The 18,167-nt window shown below is 42.1% G+C and overlaps 1 protein-coding gene across 2 annotated transcripts; it reads left to right on the forward strand.

Annotated features, from left to right (window-relative positions):
• Positions 1–1,092: 1,092 nt before the first annotated feature.
• Positions 1,093–17,671, forward strand: RB195_022197 (uncharacterized protein; the record flags this gene model as incomplete). 2 transcript variants are annotated; one of them, XM_064209239.1, is made up of 18 exons in its annotated part: positions 1,093–1,248; positions 1,310–1,380; positions 1,458–1,545; positions 1,603–1,682; positions 2,029–2,122; positions 2,754–2,831; positions 4,333–4,419; positions 4,482–4,544; positions 4,602–4,726; positions 4,816–4,942; positions 9,115–9,205; positions 9,286–9,347; positions 9,396–9,486; positions 9,546–9,658; positions 10,013–10,099; positions 16,562–16,699; positions 16,773–16,959; positions 17,583–17,671. In XM_064209239.1, 18 exons carry the CDS (start codon positions 1,093–1,095, stop codon positions 17,669–17,671), a joined length of 1,827 nt encoding a protein of 608 aa, XP_064065120.1. The 2 variants fall into 2 exon arrangements, with proteins under 2 accessions (XP_064065120.1, XP_064065121.1); XM_064209240.1 differs by lacking the exon at positions 17,583–17,671 and having other exon boundaries at positions 16,773–17,000.
• Positions 17,672–18,167: the final 496 nt, after the last annotated feature.

Here is an 18,167-nt window from a genome sequence, read left to right on the forward strand (position 1 = left end):
GTAAACGATTAATGTATAAGGTGGAGGTGGGTTCCTTGCTGTACCATTTTGAATTTCGCAATTCATTAGCATTGGTCCAAGGTGCGGAGTCTTCCGCATCCGGTGTAGGGTTAAATACGAGTAAAGGGAGCTGGTGACAATTCAAAACTGCTCTGATCGAACAGCACTTAGAGCACAGGGATCGTTCTTAGAGCACAAAAATCATTCCTAACTGTCAAATGGCTTCCCCATACGAAAAAGCGATAGTTCATCAATCGGCACTTCATCACTGGAAATGAGTAGCTGGGTCAGTCGGGACCCTAAAACTTAAGCATTATTCGTAGAGAAACCATACGTATAGGATAAAGCTACAAGGAGAAAAATGGATTATAGAGCTGGAACTACTAATCCCTTAACCTTGCCAGATTCTCCAAACAGGCTTACTGGAAATGAATAGATAAGTCATATCATGTAGTACTTTCAACGAAGGAAAAAGACTGATAATGGCCGTAGAGATGGCTTCTCCGCTACTCCCATTTGAAATTTGAGTACGATTTTTGTACTGTAATTAGCAGATCGTTTAAAGCAGTTTTGGAGTTCCTTCCTCTCAACTCCCTTTTCGCTCTTTTGAAAACGACGTCCGTTCCTTTAATTGAACTGTATATCAAGGATGGAATACTGAAGCCAAAAAAAATTAATTTTGCCGTGTAGACCGGTCCAAGCCAGCTACTCTCGTCAACTCTACTGAGCGTAGAATGTATTTGAGCCTCCAAACTTTTGGGAGATTCCAAAACTCAATCCCTAATATTCCTCTATCCTTCCTCTATCCTAAAACTAATAATCTAGTATTTACCTTTCTAGAGTTGAAATTTAGCTGCAAGAGCGAAAAGAGAGAATTAATGGCGAGTCGTAAGCCCAACCCGCTAATCGTGTGCTGACCTGGCGGCTGCGGTCAGCACGTACTCTTTGTTTGTTGAGTCACCACTCAACGCTGCACGCCTTCTTGCTGCTGCATTGTTTTTGCTCTATTGTACCTCCGAACATAGTTCCATTTTAAGACCTCTTATGTTTTCTGTTTATATTTTCATCAATATTGAGCCGCTTATTGGTAGGATGAATTCTGACGACGGAAGTGAATTCACCAAATATCGTGTATTTGCCTCATTGCCTCAGACCAAGCGAGGATTCCCCACCGTGCTTGGATCTAGTCCAAAAGGCGACAAAATCACGTACTGTAACGGGAACTCGGTCTTCATCGTGAACATTGAGGTACTCATTCCTATCTCCCTCGTGCTTTTTTTCCACATCAGACTTTGGTTTCTGTATTTAGAACGTCACAGACGTTGACATCTACACCGAACATCCAGTGCCAACAACCGTAGCAAAAATGAGCCCTTCCGGGTGCGTTCTGCTTTTCCAGTGGCTGGTTGGGTCTCAACGATCTCGCATAGTTGATTTTCCTCTTGTCACTATTTCAGCTTTTACATCGCTTCTGGAGACACCGCCGGCAATATCCGGATCTGGGACACAACGCAGGCCACCCACATTTTGAAAGCCACATATCAGGTTTTATATTATACGATTGTCTTTTCTTTCATCTTTCTTGTTTTTTATTTGATATAGGTGTTCTCCGGTAGCGTCCGAGACATCGCATGGAACGATGACAGTAAACGAGTGGCTGTCGTCGGAGAAGGGCGCGAGAGGTACAGCTAATACCACGATTTTTGTTCAATTAGCAGATACATTCGACCACCGCACGTTGCACAGAGCATTAGCCATTCGTGTATTCCATTCACTTGATTGGCTCATTGCGACCATTATTCTGGCACACCGTGAGACGGTATCGATCTGCGAGCAAACGCTAGTGGCGTTAAGTGTTCTCGCGGTGGTGTCAGTGCGACAACTAACGAACAAAGTTCGTTGTGAAATCCATACATCCTTCAAGAGAACTGTTATGGTGACTGCATAGAACAAACCCACAATGACTTCTTAAATTCAAAGAACTTGCCTGAGTTTCCAGGTTTTTTCTTAAACGATAACATTTCTCAGATTCGGCCATGTGTTCTTGTTTGAAACTGGTACGTCCAATGGTAATTTGTCTGGACAGTCTCGTCCCATGAACAGCATCGATTTCCGTCCAGCGGTGAGTTGATTTTACTAGTTGGCGTTTATTATTGCTCGGGTGACCACCACACATCTGGAACAACGCATGCAGCTTTTCTGCTTCAGTAGGCTCAGAAATCCTTCTTTTAATTGATGCGTTCCGCTGACGAGCGTCTGCACTGCGTCTTGTTCTCGTAGACATAACAAGATACTTTACGCTGTGATCTTACAAGCTGTCAGGTCGATAGCTAACGTTGAGTCGCCTCGAGTGCAACCGCTTACGCGATATTCGGTCGTAAGTAAAGTCACTTTGGTTGAACAGTAAATATATAGTCGGGTCAATACGACATGAAACACGAGTGTAGTAGCGGTGCATTTGCGTACGCGCTCGAAATGGCGCGGTGAAGGCAGCAGTTGGAACCAAGATGGGAGCTTCGCAAACTGCAGCGTATGGGTTGTGCCAGCAAGCGTTTCACCACATTCCTGGCCGCCACGCTCCACCGAAGCGCCTCGCGGGAAGCCGTGTACGCAATTGCGTAAGTGCTTCGTGTCGTTTTGATCTTACTATACGTCTGCTACTTCCATCAATTGCGAGTCGTGGAGGTCTAAACGTTGTAGGTGCCGGCTTTGTTGCTCAAGAACTCAATCGTTATAAGCAGGTGCATTTCCAGAGACCTTACCGGCTTATTAGCGGCTCCGAGGATAACACTGTGGCAATTTTCGAGGGTCCACCTTTCAAATTCAAAACGGTATGATTTTATCTGATACATTCTCAAGTAAGCTGAATGATGCCTTGCTTATGAAACGATAATGCAGTTAGGAGTAGAATCTTCAGGAGATTTTGAACATTTCTAAAATCTCTTTCAGGTGCTTAGATTTGTAGATTTGTCTTTTTGGTGTTTTGTTAGCAGCAAATAATTCGCTATCGATTGGCATCACTTGCCATTCAGGTCATTTTCTATGGTGTATTTGGGATCGGTCTTCGGTGTATTCAGTGCAGATTTCATCCAACTGATAGTTATCAATCCGCTTGCGATGCACCAATGCGTTTGACTTAAGTTCATAATCTTTGAGATTTTATGGGCGCACATTGACATATACAATGATTTGCGGAGCAAGGCGATGTGTGAAGTTAGTGTTTTCATCCTCCCATGCAAGGCTAAGGCCAATTGATCGACCACTGGGATTGTTGCGAATCAACGATCGTGCAGTCTCAGCTGGACCTCTTGTCGACTGCGCTACACCCACACTCAATAGCTTTATAATTTTAATGAGTTTTATCTTTCAATAATGTTTGTATTTCGCCACAAGAAATCCCTCTACTTGGTTTTTTTTTTCTCTGCTGTTTGAAAAGCTGTAATGCTGTAATGCTGTACTGGTATGTCGATCAAGCAACAGAATGCTATTCTGTTGTTTGGTTACATACCGTTAGTTTCGATGCTATCCCACTTCTATCTTACTTCTTCTGCTAATGCTTAAAGACATCACCCCACGAATCTGGGGTGGTACGGATTTCAGGTGGGTGTTCCTATACGGGGTCATAGATTATGGAGAGGAGGGTGGTTCCGTCCATTCCTTCCTAACTACCGTAAAAAAACGACGGGAAGATGCGATGCGTGCACAAGGCTGGCGGGCTCCAATCGAACTCGTTGTAGAAAATAGCGCACCGGAACGCTTGAAGCCGTATCTTCCGGGCCGTTTTTTACGGCGATTAGGAAGAAATGGACGGAATCACCTTTCTCTCCATAATCTACGACTCCGTATAGGCATAACCTACATGAAACCCGCACCACCGCAGATTCGTGGGGTGATGCTTTTAAGAAAACATTATCTTTGGGCCCTCCTTAAAACCTTAAACCCGACTTCAGTTTTGAAAAAAGAGTGGTGAAACGCATGCTGATATAGTCGTGTCAAAATGTTCTGAAGTCGGTTGCAGTTGCACAAGCGACTGCGCCCAAAGCGGTGCAGTGAAGTCAGCGGTTACGATCGAGGTTAGAGCATTGATATTCGCCCTCGAACTACAGAGATGAGTGGAGTTCACGAGAAACCATCCCATTTCGATCGCAACCGCTTGTTCCTCCCGCTCGTGCCACTTCGAACGCAACCACTTACGAAGAAAAACAGGCTTCAGCTCATCTTAACCAGACTATATTCATGTTAACATTCAACGCACTGGTCCCTAATATTTGGAGTGAAGCAGTTGTAGAACAATAAGTAGAATGTTTCTGATCTATGCGACTACTTCTACAGACATTTCATGAACATTCTCGTTTCGTTCACGCTACTAAGTACAGTCCTACTGGATCCCTCTTTGCTAGTGCTAGTGCGGATGGTAAGGTAAGGTAGTAGTTTTCTAGACTAGTGCTGATTGTTTCTCACAAAATTCGTTATTTCGTTAGGTGATACTTTTCGAAGGCTGTGAAGGTGAAAAGGTTGCAGAGCTCGTAGATACTTCGCTACAGGTTGGTATCATTTCTTGGCAAATTTGAAGGTTTTTGACAAGATTGCTTTGCTTTAAGACTGCTGTTGCTCATTCCGGGAGTGTGTTCGGGTTAGCGTGGTCACCTTGTGGTAAGAAAGTGGCTACAGCTTCGGGTGACAAAACTGTGAAGATATGGAACGTGTACGAGAAAGTTCTGGAGAAGTAAATATTAGTGGCTTTTGGAGTTGTTTGTGTCTTAAGTACTCAGAATTCATCTTTATGTGGCTTCAAATAGAGAGGTTTATTCACAGAACAATACACTTTGGTGACGCCGTTGAAGACCAGCAAGTCGGTATTGTGTGGGGACCCAAAGTCCTTGTATCGGTGTCTCTCGCTGGGTTTCTCAATTTCATTGATCCGGTTGGCCGTATTGATAAGGTGAGCCGTTGTTGTTATTCCTCCTTTTAAAAGTTTACAATTTTCCGGAGTTTGATTGCACAGAGCCTTCTCTTCTCGCGAGAAACCCGAAGACATATATTTCTTTGAACGACTTTGTGAAGAAGTCTGAACAATGGGTCGGCGGTGTTCATGCAATACGTTGTGCGCTTGATATCGCGTTTTATCTAGTCGCTCACGGCTCTGGTTCAACGACTGTTGTTGGGACGCATAACGTGTCGGACACATTTAATTATATCTTCCTTGACGTATGCGGCAGCGTCTCTGCCTCTGAAACGTTGACGCAGGACTGAACTTTGAATACCCCTTTCAGTTGCTTAAAGCGGGATAATTTTAGCATCACAGGTGATGACGTGGACGGATGTTTTTGTTCTTTCTCACTACAGCCTCGATGCTCTTTCATGCTTCCAAAGCCGCTCGCTTTCTTATGCTCATCAGATCATGTTGATTAACCGTTTAGATATACATAACTGGAGCGCTTGGATATATTCGTTCTGTTGGGTGTGAATGAGGCCCCAAAAACCCATCCATTCTGCATGATCATCGTGTCATACAAGTTCAGCTGAAGATCGATCTTCTACACGTTTAATCAAACTCGACAAGCACTCGTTCCGTCTAATTGATGCCTGATTTTATCAAAACGATGTCATCAACAAACGGAGATGGTGTTACTACCGGTCGCCAACTTTCACTCCTATGTTATTCCATTCCACTTCTCATAACACGTTCTCGAGAGCGGCGTTAAATAGTTTCGATGAGATTGTGTCACCCTGTCGAACCCCTCTCTTCACGTTGATTGTGACAATAGGGAAATTTCTGTCGTGAAGTTGTTGTAAGACTCACGAAGTATGTGTCGAGTAGGGACACCTTGTTTGTTCAAGGTTTCCGTGACCTCTTCTGTCTCAACTGAATCGAAGGCTTTCTTCATGTTTATGAAGGTGAGAAGCAGCGGTATGTTCTACTCTCACGATGTTCCATGGGTTCTTAGGCGGTGTGTATGTGGTGAGTTGTACTGAATCATTTTCGAAACCTTGCTTGAATGCTCAGCTATCCTTAATCTAAAGTTCTTTCAATCCTGATTACTGTTGAGATGAGCTTGTAGACGACAAACACCAAACAACTTGGGCGATAGTTGCTGATGTTATGTGGATTTTCCTTTTTATGCAACAACACGGTCCTGGTCGTTTGCCATTGTTTAGGAACCTCCCATTCCGACAGATAACTAGTGAAGGATGCGTGTAAAGAGGGTCGAGCATGCCCCAATCATAGCTCGACAGAGCAATTTGAGCAATTAGCGATGCTGCGTATCCTAAAGAAATTCGTTTTTTCGTTGCTATCTAAATAACTGACTGCTCTCTACCTCTAATCAAACGCTACATCACCGACTAGGATATAATTCACAGCTATTAAATTGTTTTGGGAAATCAGACTTATCTACTGGAATTTTGTAATGTGAGATGATCTCAAATTTGTAACTGTTCAGGAAGCAAGAGAAGTCCTAACGTGGAATAGGAGAGAAAGGGGCATCTAGTAGCTCCAAATTACATATATAAATTTTTTCAAACGGAACGTTTCAGCTTTTGAAAGTAACGGGAATAAAGATTATCGTTATCCTGTAAGTCAAAAACGTTTTTCTAGCCTAATTTGTCTCCGGACAGGACCTTTTTAATCCTCAGGACCTTTTTTATCTCTGATCTCTTGGAAGAAAGAGAGCTCATTTGATAAGGTTTCTAGACTTTCTAAAGGTAGTATCCAGATAAAACTCACTCCAGTTTTCTCATTAAAACACCACACAAACTGAAATGTAGTACTTTTAACTACGTTGTTCTTTAATTTATTCAGTAATTTCGACAATTCACACTATTCTTCTTTACTTTCTTATAACGGTGTAGTCCTTTGCTACTCTATGACTATAAGAGCATCTATGACGGTTGTTTGCGACTCAATGAATGACAGTAGTGTGACCTCGTCGAGGTATCTTCGCGTATCCCCCGGTAAACCCACTGGACACGTAATGTTTTGGAGATATCTGTGGAGAATCCGTCGGAACCCTCTTTACCGTTCTCGACGAGCGAAGAGCCTCGCAGGTGCATTGATGAGAGCTGGCGAATGATTCTTCAGTTTTTCAGACTTGATTGTATTTTGACCGGAGTGTACGATTCATCACTGATATGATGGTATGTCAAAGGATGTGGCGACCCTATCGTTGCTTCTTCTTTTTCCTCGCCTTCACTTCTTTGACATACACCCGTCTATATTCTAAAATAGAATTAAACCGGAACGCTTATGTCAGAACGATCAAAGATGACTACAGATCTGATGTTGTTTTCGGCTTTAGAAAACGCAACCACTAGTGCAAATGCTCTTTTGCAGTATCCCGGCACACATGACTGGTGCGACGAGCTGGCAAAGTTTCGGTTTCTTCTCAATATCAAAAATCCAGCTTCATAATCCTGATGGCTACTCATCTTTCACAATCAAGATGCATCCTACTTCTATCACCCATTGAATTTAGAGTAGAAGTATGATTTGCAGTATGAGTACATGGCGACTGATGCTGTTGAGGTGGTCGCCTTCAGGACAGAGAAATAGACCTGAGGACGTTTTTAACTGTATGGGTTGATGGTTGCATCCAACGGCGGCCCACCAATTTGCCGCTCACGTAAAAGTTGTGCAGTCAAAATGTTGATTGACAACTGACACGCCCTGCGGCGAGTATTCGACCGTCTCATGTCTAGGGAGTATAGAAGTCGTCCGACAGAAAGCACCGCCCTATACCACTAATTCTTATCATACGCATTAGAAACGACATACGCAACCACCTCATATGATCGATCTTGAACCCGATGTACCTGGCAGCTCTCTAAGAGTAGGCCTGAAGGAGCGCTGGCTCGTTTGATTCACGATAACAAGGAACTACCCACTTCCAGCGGACCTCTCTACAAAACTGATAAACGCTGAAAAGAGAAAGCTGTTGTTTTCCAATGCTGTAGAATTGGATGTCCTGGAATATGTGTCCACACAGTTGCTACATGTTCAAACTATGAGAGAAAAAGTTTATCAGTTTCGTAGAGGGCACATGTTCTCTTACCCTTCCTTTCCTATTGAAGCAGTCCATTTTGAAGACTAAGCGTCGCCTTATCATTTAGAGTCGGTGAAAGAAAATTCACTAAGTAACTGATATCCTTATAACTAAGAACACACCAGGACATTCTTGCATTGCAGGAACACTCAACCCTTGGTGATTCAATCGGAGTCTTTGTTTTGTTTTGTTTTGTTTTTTAAGATTTCGAGTTTTTTTCTGTTAGAAGAAATTCTGTTCTGAACAGTTTGATGTCGTGCGCATATCAGAAAGAAGAAACCATCCATCTTAAGTGTAGGACCAGGAAATTCTAGGGTGACAAGTGAAATTGTGAATCTTTATAGGCTAGCATCAAATGATGGCAATTTGTAGAATTTCTAAATTTCTCGTTTGAATTCATGAAACACGAAGCACACGTCTGGGGAACATTTATTCCCAAATTTTCTTTAAAGCAAGAAGTTTTATATGTCTTATAATAAGAAAGCTGGATAAAGCTATAAAGAAGCTGTGAAAGTGAAAATAGCTTCCCGACTTTTTCTGTTTCGCTCTCTTTGTTGCCATATCCCACTCAAAGTAGCTTGTGAAGCTTAACTGTAATGGATGTAATTAAAACAAAGATGACGGTCCTCTATTGGTTTTCTCTCAAAGAGTGAGACTGGGCAATGTCTTCATCTCTTGGTCTTCCGTCCATGTTAAGAGTAAGAGTTAGTTATGGTCTTATGTGCAATAAAAAATAATTGTAACTGAAATCAAGTCATGTTCACACTGTTGTCTTAGTTTGGAAACCAGCATCGAGATCATTAAAGGATAGGACCTAAATCCTCACTTTACCATTGACTATGCATTTTGTCCGAAGATGATAGCTGCGTTATTCAGTCTTCTTTTATGAATACATATTTGGAAATTGGACGCTAGTGCAGTAATGTGTGCGACTCCTGGCTGAAAACCTTTTGGCCACGTCACCGGAGTTACGTGTATTGTCGTTATATTTCTGTAAACATCTGTGATCATTTCTTGAGATATTTAAAAAGGCTTGTATGCCATATACTCAGTGTGTTTCATTTGCTTGCAGGTTCTTCATGGTCATAATAAAGGAATTACTTCTCTGGCACTCAGTAAATGCAAACAATGGCTATTCACATCTGATTTTGAAGGACATATCAGTATGTTCTAAATTTCTTCCTCAGCACTTTCTTTTACGGATGGCTGCCATTTATTGTCTTTTTCGAAGGCTCTATTTCAGCGCAGTGGAGTGTAAGTGACGGAGCATCGAAGAGGATTTCTCCAATGCTCCATAAATCACAGGTATGTTAAGATCATTCGAAGTGCTTCCCACTAAGCTGTGTTGTTCAGATCGTTGGGATGTCATTTTTGAAAGATTTGTTGATTAGTTGTGCTTGGGATGACACTATCTGTTTCACAAAGTACTTTCCCGATTCGACAGGTATTTCACGTTGTCAGGCAAACTTACTGCAATTCTCGTTTCGTTTCTGGTGCTTCTAGATTCGATAAATTCAACATCTGTGAACTTGCCGTCGCAGCCTCTCGGTCTTGCATCTGCTGAAGATGGCGGGCTTACTGTTGTCGCTTGCGACAAAAATGTCTTACTTTTTAAGGTATGATTTCTTGTAGTGTTTTGATATAGTGGGGCTAGAACGACCTGAAGCTGGGTAAAGTTTAAGCAGCTGCCCTCGATGCTACGCTGTGAAGCTAGCGGTTGCGATGGGGGGCCATCGCTGGCTCTACCCGGCTGCAGAAATGGGTGGGGCTAGCGATGGTCTCACCTTACTCGGAGCCTTATCTCCACTTTGAGCTGCCGCTTTGAGCATTGCTGCTTAAGGATTCAAGTCATTCAAACCCGACTGTAAACCATGTACTTCATCGTTTGTCGTAAAATCATTGTTGTAAATTGCATGTTTGAGCAGAATATGTAGATTTCTGTGCATCATATTCCGCATAGCTTAGCTTAGGACGGACAACTATCGACCGATCTCAGCGTTTCTTTTAATCCATCCTGCATTGCAATATCCACCGGTGCGATCGCTGTGGGTTGTCGGGTATGTCAAATTATGTATCAGCATTTGATATCATCTCGGTTAACTTTTACTCAGACTTTCTACCTTTAACGAACCTCAGCTTTATCATATAGCGCATTTGTTAATTTGTTCATGATGTTATACCTGACTGATTGGCTGCTTCGGCAAGTCGTCTTTTTTTAAATTTATTTTCAGTTAGCCTTGGTTACTGTTGACACAAAAGTAGATGCGTGCTTCTCAGTTAGGCAAAACTCTTACTTACTTACTTACTTTTTCTTTTTTCCTTCGTTCTTTTGTTTTCTTTTGTGATCCGTATGACTGATGTACGTCCGATTGTCATTGAAGAGTAATAATTTTGAATTCAAGGCGATTAGTAAAATTTGACCGACCTCAGTCCACAAAGAATCCGACAACTTCATTCATCTTTTGCAGTCTCCACAGCAGCATATTCAAGTGAAACCAGAATACGCTGCTGAGATAAGTGGTGAGTGTACGTGGGTGGCGCGTCCTAACATTTCTCGTAGGGGAAACGCCGTTCTCACGCCGTTACGCAGGACGATTAGAGGAAATTAAGCGATATCATGCTCATATTCGAATTTTTACCCCAACCTCTATGTTTTCCATTAGGTTTCCATACAATTTTGTGATAAGTTGCCTTTTAGGGTCGCGAGACAGATATGTCTAATACAGTTGTTTTGGAAGGCACTGGGATTTCTTTTTGTTCACTCTCTGTCCTATTGGACAACATTTCTCACCTTTATCAGCCTTACGCCTGGTGTTCTTCGAACTGGTCGAGCTGGCGCCAGTAGTTTTTCCATTTTCCCAGTCGGTGCCAGTCTCGCTCAGTGGCCTCCCTTTCGCTTGGGACACGAAGAGGATCAATTTTTTCGATGGAAATTTTTGTGAAGAAGTCTGGCCATCAGGTCGAGGTCTTTCTTTCTATGGTGCACTTAATATTACGTGGAACCCAGCCGCTCACGCTTCTGGTCCAACGGTTGTCGTTAAAACGCATCGTCCGGCCCACCTTATTTTGCCTGGCAAACGCGGCGACTGACCAGTTTTGTGAAGCATAGGCCAAAGCAGGAAATACGGTGGTGTTGAATAGGTGAGCACAGAGGAGTGCGAGGTGTAAAGAGAGGGTCCTGTCGGATCTTCGAGCATGCTCCGATCATGCCTCGGCAAAGCAAGTAGCGATGGCGCATGTCCTGTGGAGACTCACTGTCATTGCTACCTAAACAGTGACTTTGCCTACCTATCGCTGAATCGTATACTGCATCGTTGGCTAGGATATAATTCACGAGCCACTAAATTCATTAGGAGAATCAGAGACATCCACTAGAATTTTCTGATGAAATTTCTGAGAAATATTCAACTGAAAGGTGATCTCAAATTTCTAACCGCGAAGATTCTCAGATTTCTAACCGTGAATCAGTAGGAAGAGAAAACCTCACGTGAAACTTGAGCGAAAGATACACCTAATAACTTGAAGTTGCCTATATGAAAATTTTCGCTGAAAACGGAACATTCTAGCTTCTAGTAGCGGGAGTGGGGTTATCAAAATCATCTAAGTTCTAAGATTTTTGTGGCCTACGTTGTTTCCATGTGAAACTTTCGAATACTGTTGGTACTTTGAAACAGGTGAAGGAATAGGAACGGAAGAAAGTGATTAAAAGCTGGTCTTGTGAATGGTGAATAGGCGCTTAAGAGAAGGGTTTCTGTATCACCGATCTCTTGGAGGAAGAGTTTGTTTGATAAGATTCCTATACTTCTTGAAAGTATCATCTTTTCGTTCCTTCTCTCTCCTAGTACCAAACGAATATAATGTATTATTAAGTACATTGGTTTCTTAAATTGATTCCGTAATTTCGATACTTTCTCCATTCTTTCGTATTTCCTTGTACGTACGTAGTTCCCTGCGTTTTCAGTCAGAAGGGTGCCTAAGACGGTTGTCTGCGTGTATGAACGAGAGGAGTGTAGCTTTGTCGATTCATGTTTGCGTATCTCTAGCGTATCCACTGAACACGTAGTGCTTGGAAGACATTCGAGGAGAATCCGACGAGATCCTCTTTACAGTTCTTCAGCATGGAACCAGGTGTTTCTGGTCCTTTTATGGTGAGTGAAGTAGTGAATGTATGGATATACCTCTTCGCTTTTATGCTTCTCGCTCGTCTCCTAATGCCAACTCGGAGTTCGAGTTGTTATTCATTTTAATTTCCCGCCCCAGATATACATAGCTGGAGTACTCATATATTCGTTACGTTGAGCGTGAATGGGGCATCAGAAATCCGTCCATTTCCCACGAACATCGTCTTGTCCAGGCTGAGCTTCAGACCAATCTTTTCATACGTTTATCAAATTTGAACAGCATTCGTTCTGTCTGATTGTGACTTGAATAGTAGGCACGGTCTAGATCAGTTCAGAAGTTCGAGTTAACATTCATTTGCATGAACGGATCATGCTGGCGGTGGAAGTGACATTTCCCATCCATGGTACCATAGTTATACATCTGAGATGGCGCCTGCGCAACATAGATCAGCAGTCTTCGGTCCAGGTGCCGGGCAGAACTCTGCGCATCAGTTTCGAAGAACATAAGCAACATAACAACACATGGGATGGGTGTAGTGTAGAGGTTCCGCTTCCTGCACGATCGATCGGAGGTTCGAATCTCATCAAGCCATTCTCATCAAGCCTTTCATCCCTCCGGGGTCGATAAATTGGTACCAGACTTGTCTGGGAGGATAAAAACACTGACTTGGCGCATCGACTAGCCACCGCAAGTCATTGTAGGCCAGTTACACGTTCGTAAACCTCAAATGATTCTGAATTGAATTGAACGTGGGGGCGCTTTCCAAGCGAACTGATCAACGCCAGAAACTTTATCCTTGATCCTTTGAGCACCATAAACACGAATAATCAATGGATAACCCATGTGCCCATTTTGTTACTTTCAGTGTAAGAGTGGCTTTTGCAAATGCTACCAAGGTCATCTTGTTCTTCATGGAACTTTCTTGCAGGATCTTCTACCAAACACTCTTCCAGCACATAAGCGACGATTGAGTGTCCCGATAGGCACAGTGGTTTTTGAAAATTTAGCCAGATCTTTTGAACATCGACTGAAAGAAGTGATATCCCTGTTAGCGAAGCCGGTACAAATCCGTGGTTAAGCACGGATTTTTATCGGCTTTGCTAACAGCTGTATCACTTCTTCCAGTCGTTCTTCTTGGTTGGTAGCTTATAGGAATTTTTGCAAAAACTCTAGCAATACTTCTCGGATAAACATTGTAACGGCCAACAACCTTCTTTGTACCCGAGAAAATGACCTTGGTGATTAGCAAGAAAAAGCAAAAATAAGAGTAACAATACAAGAACCAGTACACATATATATGTTTATGTATACATATATATGTATATATATATATATATGTATATATATATATATGTACATATATATATGTATATATACATATATATATACCAACGTTCGGCTGACTCCGGAATTTCAGACGTCTTGTGATGCTCGCTTCGTTCGCCTTCAGAGTTCGATAAGTATTTAAAGCAGGGTCACCTGTATCACCTGTGCATCACCTGTGCTCGGTTTGCTCAACCGGACACCAGCAATACTTCCATATGCCCCAATCGTCGGCCTTCCGGATGTTCTCAGTCCTCTTCGCTACATCCTCGATGCTTTATAAGCTTCTCGAGCCGCTCATTTCCTCCTGCCCTGTTCCGGGGTCAGTTCTTGCGTCATGTTCATTTCCCGATCCAGGTAAACGTAACGTCTGATGTGTTCGTTTCTTTGAGCGTCAATGGCGCATCCGATACCCATCCATTTATCATCAAAATCGTTTTCTACCGGCTCCTGAAGACCAATACATCGACGTGTTTCGTAGAATTCGGCAAACATTCGTTCCGCTTGGCTGATGCTAGGTGTTATCAGTACGAGTCTTCAGCAAAGCGCAAATGGTGTAGCTGCCGACCATCAACGTTCACTCCCATGTCGCCCTATTCCAACTTTCGCATTGCGTTCTCGAAGGTGGCTGTGAATATTTTGGGTGAGATTGTATCATCCCGCTTTGCTGGTGCTGAACGTTATCAGCCCAAGTGTAGATGGAGTAGTCACCTTGTCGCACTCTTCTCTTCACGTCGATGATGATGTTGTTTTTGTAAAATAGCGAAATACTGATAGTGATACTACCGTACAGCTTCTGAAGTACCTCTATGTATTGAATAGAGACGCCGTGGTTGTTCAAGGTTTCTGTGTCGGCTTCCGCTTCAGCTGGGTCGAAGGCGTTCCTTATGTCGAAGAAGGTGAGAAATAGCGTAAGGTGAGACACAGAACCTTACTCTCACGATACCTCGATTAGTTTCCCAACAATGTGAATGAGGTCAGTCGTGCTGAACAATTTTCGAAACCTTGCTTGCTCGCACGGCTAACCTTCATCTAACACTTTCAATCCTGTTAAGGATCACTCTTGTAGAGAGCTTGTAGAGAACAGCCTATAAGAAGAATGGGCGACACTTGCCGATGTCATTAAGATCTCCCTTCTTATGCAACAACACAGTCCTGCTGCACTTCTAGTGTTTAGGAACCTTCTATTCCGACATGTAATGTGTAAAGAGTCTCGCCAGAATGTTGATAAGAATCGCTAGAAGATTCTTCAGATGCTCAGGCTCGATTCTTTCTTTCCGTGCGATTTCTTACCGACATGATAGGATGTCGTACTTCGAACGGAGAACCTCTTGAACGACATGTCCGTCTTCCTGACGATGACGAGGCAAGTGGGCATGGCTGTCGAAGAGATTAGAGCAGAAGTCATGTATGATTTTCTCCATTCCTCAATGCGATGGTTTCATTTTGGTTCCAGAGAGCAGTCGTTTTTGTTTTGCGATTGGCGAAGATCCAACGGGTGTTATGAATGTTCTTGCCCACCTCTGCTGCTTCAGTCAATACTGCTGGTCTTCTCTTTTCGAAGATTTCTTTTATCGTTTCTTTGCAACGGCTCAGGATCTCGGGCGTGAATTTCTGGTTCTTTGCAACTCGTGCAACTCTACGTTGACGTATTAGCTCTATAGTTTCCGAAGTTAGGCGTCTCCAGGTACTTTCAAAACTATTCGTTCTCCTCGTGAAGACGTTAAGGTGCTTTATGAGCTAGTAGTGTTCGTCGTCGATGTCGCTAGCTATAAAAAAATAAAGCTAAAAACATAACCTACAAAAAAATGCTATAAAAGAAAGCCTGCAGAGCCTTGGAAATTGAGTGATGCAGCATCTGATAGAGAAAATCCTCGGCTGCAATATACTGGAAGACGATCTCATCGCACTAATTTACTCTCAGTTATTGAATTTCTTTCAAGATAACACAATTTTCGACGCGCGAGCAAAAGTTGGAATTTTGGCATGTTTTCCCATTCCAGAAAAAAGAGACGGCGTTTCAAATAATTACCCATATATTCAGGAGGGATTCTAAGGTAAGTTCTACGTGCAGAATTTCTCCTCTCCCGACCATCTGGTTTTCCCAAAATTTAGTTGGGACAAATCGAGAAAAGTCGGAAAATTTCAAATTTTGTCCTACCAAAATTCCAAAAAGACTGGGAAGTGGAAAAGAAAACAGCGATATAACTGTTTTTAGGGCAAATATTCTTCTCTGAAAAACCACCCAAATTTTTTCTTTTGGTCCTGTTGAGGCAAATTTATTCCCGATCTCCTAGGCATGACAATTTGCACAGAATCTGAGCTTTTTTGGTCATTAACCTCCATTAAATCCACTTTTAAACTGCTGAAAACTAGGTATAATTATAATGTTATGTTTTGGAACTGGTTTCAAGTTTCTAATTGTTTTGCAAAAATTTGACTCAGCGGAGTGTCGAACCTGCCTTGTCCCATTGTTACATCAACTCGTTGTACGTTTTCAAAACAATGTTGGAGCTTCCTTTCTGTCCTACACCTGAAAATAAATATAGTATTTTGTTTTTATGTAATCATTTAACAATAATCAACTATCCATTATTCATCACTTAACATTTGTTGTTTTGTATTGTTGTTTTTTTATTGTTTATTGTATTGTTCATTTTATAATTCATGTAATTATTTAGTACTACGTAATATTTTTACGTAATATCTCCTGGTTACCATGTTAATCTCCATTCACTACTGCTCACCGCCCATTCCCTTACGACCCTCTTCCCTTGCATACCCCTGTCTTTACGACCCCCTATGGTAAAATCCCATTACACGCTTGACCCTGGTCATTCGTTAGTTCAGCGTCCCATTTTATAGTTCGTGAGCATCAGTACTAGTATTCGTGATCCTACAGCATTGCAAATATTGTTAATTTTGTTATTTTGTTGCTGTTTATTGTTGTTGTAGCATTGAGAAGAGTTTTTTGAGTTCAGACACTTCGTGTAAATGGAATAGCCGATTGCGGCACGTAAAATCGACTCAGGTTGTTTAAGTTTTAGGATTATAACACTACTTTTTTAATTTAGGATTCTAAAGTGCGTGTGTATTCGCTGTCTGACATCAAACTAAGGGAAGTGAAAATTTTGTCTCACTCATCATCGATCACAAGTGTTGCTTTCTCACCCAACGGGGAGTATCTGGTTGCTACTGACAGCGGCCGTAAGGTACGAATACTTTCTACTTGTTTATGGGTTCAGATTTGTATGATGAGTGCCAACGCCACAAATACTTCCTCAGGTTATTCCCTACTCGGTGAAAGATACCTACAAGATTGTTGCTGAGAAGGAGTGGACTTTCCACACCGCTAAAGTCAACTGCATTGCATGGAGCTCCAATAATCGACATGTAGCGACAGGAGGACTGGACACTAATATTATTGTGTGGGATTTGCTGCGCAGTGGAGAGCACCCTATAATTATTCGAGGTGATATTTTTACATGCGTAATTCGTCCCATTCCCTCGTAGTCTTCGAAAAGATTGGGCAGTTTGAGGAGAAACGTTCTTTTCTTCCTCGCTAATTTTCGTCACAATGCAATGTGGTTGGATGCACTACGCGATGCACTACGAATGACGTTATGAAATTCACAGTCGCTATAAGCTCTTAAACAGCGGCCCGTAGTGCTTCTTCTCGCATTAATAAACTTCAGGAGAGTATTGGTTAATGCTATTTTTTGCGAGCACTTGTGTGCAAAACATCATGCGATTGAAATGCCCGTCAAAACCTGACGACTATTACGCACATATTTTTCGCGGTCCGAATAGTGCTACGAGCGCATCCAACCCGAAATTGCATTGCCGGTCGTTGACTTCATTCTATGTTGATATCATTTCCACAGAGCGGTAGAAGCAGCCTTTTACAAATATTAAGACGCAGTGCTGGGCTTTGCAGATGGCAAGTTCTTTAGTCCTTAAGCCGAGACGTCTTTTGTAATGAATTTAAATTTACTCACTTATATTTACTGTTTACTAAATTTCTCGTAGATTTTTAGACGGTGGTTTTATTTTCTTTTGCTGCGTGATATTTTAACACTTACATATTCTTTATAGGCCTGAAAGTGTTGTTTTATGTGCATTTTGTACCAACATATATTGATGTCACATCTGCTGGCCTTTCTACTGTTGTTAGTTCGGAATGAGTAAGGATAGTTCTCCAAATGATCACTGGTTCTGAAGACATTTGTTTCGCTGTGCCGTTCATGCCATACTAGAATCTCCGCTATTGTTCTCACTGCTTTACTACTAAGGCGCTCATTGATTCGAACACGTATTTCTCGATTTGTTTTTCCGATGTACTTTCCGACCCGATTACTTGGTCTGATATATTACTATGGTTTCAGCACAGTCCGTTATTTCTTCATATGGACAAGTAACTCTTCTCTTAGATATGCGCTGATATGTCTTAGATTTGTTTTCCGATTCATCCGCTGCGAATCACTTTTTGATGTTATCGTCATATGCTTTTGTTTGGACGCCATCAAGACGTATCGGGTTGAGGACTAAGTCGTAAACTTTTTTCTTGTGCAAATATTGGCAAGAATCTAAAATTTTTTGATAGAGGACTCTTCGTTTTACAAGATAGTAATACTCTAATTTTTGACTTTTTGGTTTCATTGACTATTATTTTTCAGATCA

This window comes from Necator americanus, chromosome X (assembly GCF_031761385.1).
Source record: "Necator americanus strain Aroian chromosome X, whole genome shotgun sequence".
NCBI classification, from domain to species: Eukaryota; Metazoa; Nematoda; class Chromadorea; order Rhabditida; family Ancylostomatidae; genus Necator; species Necator americanus.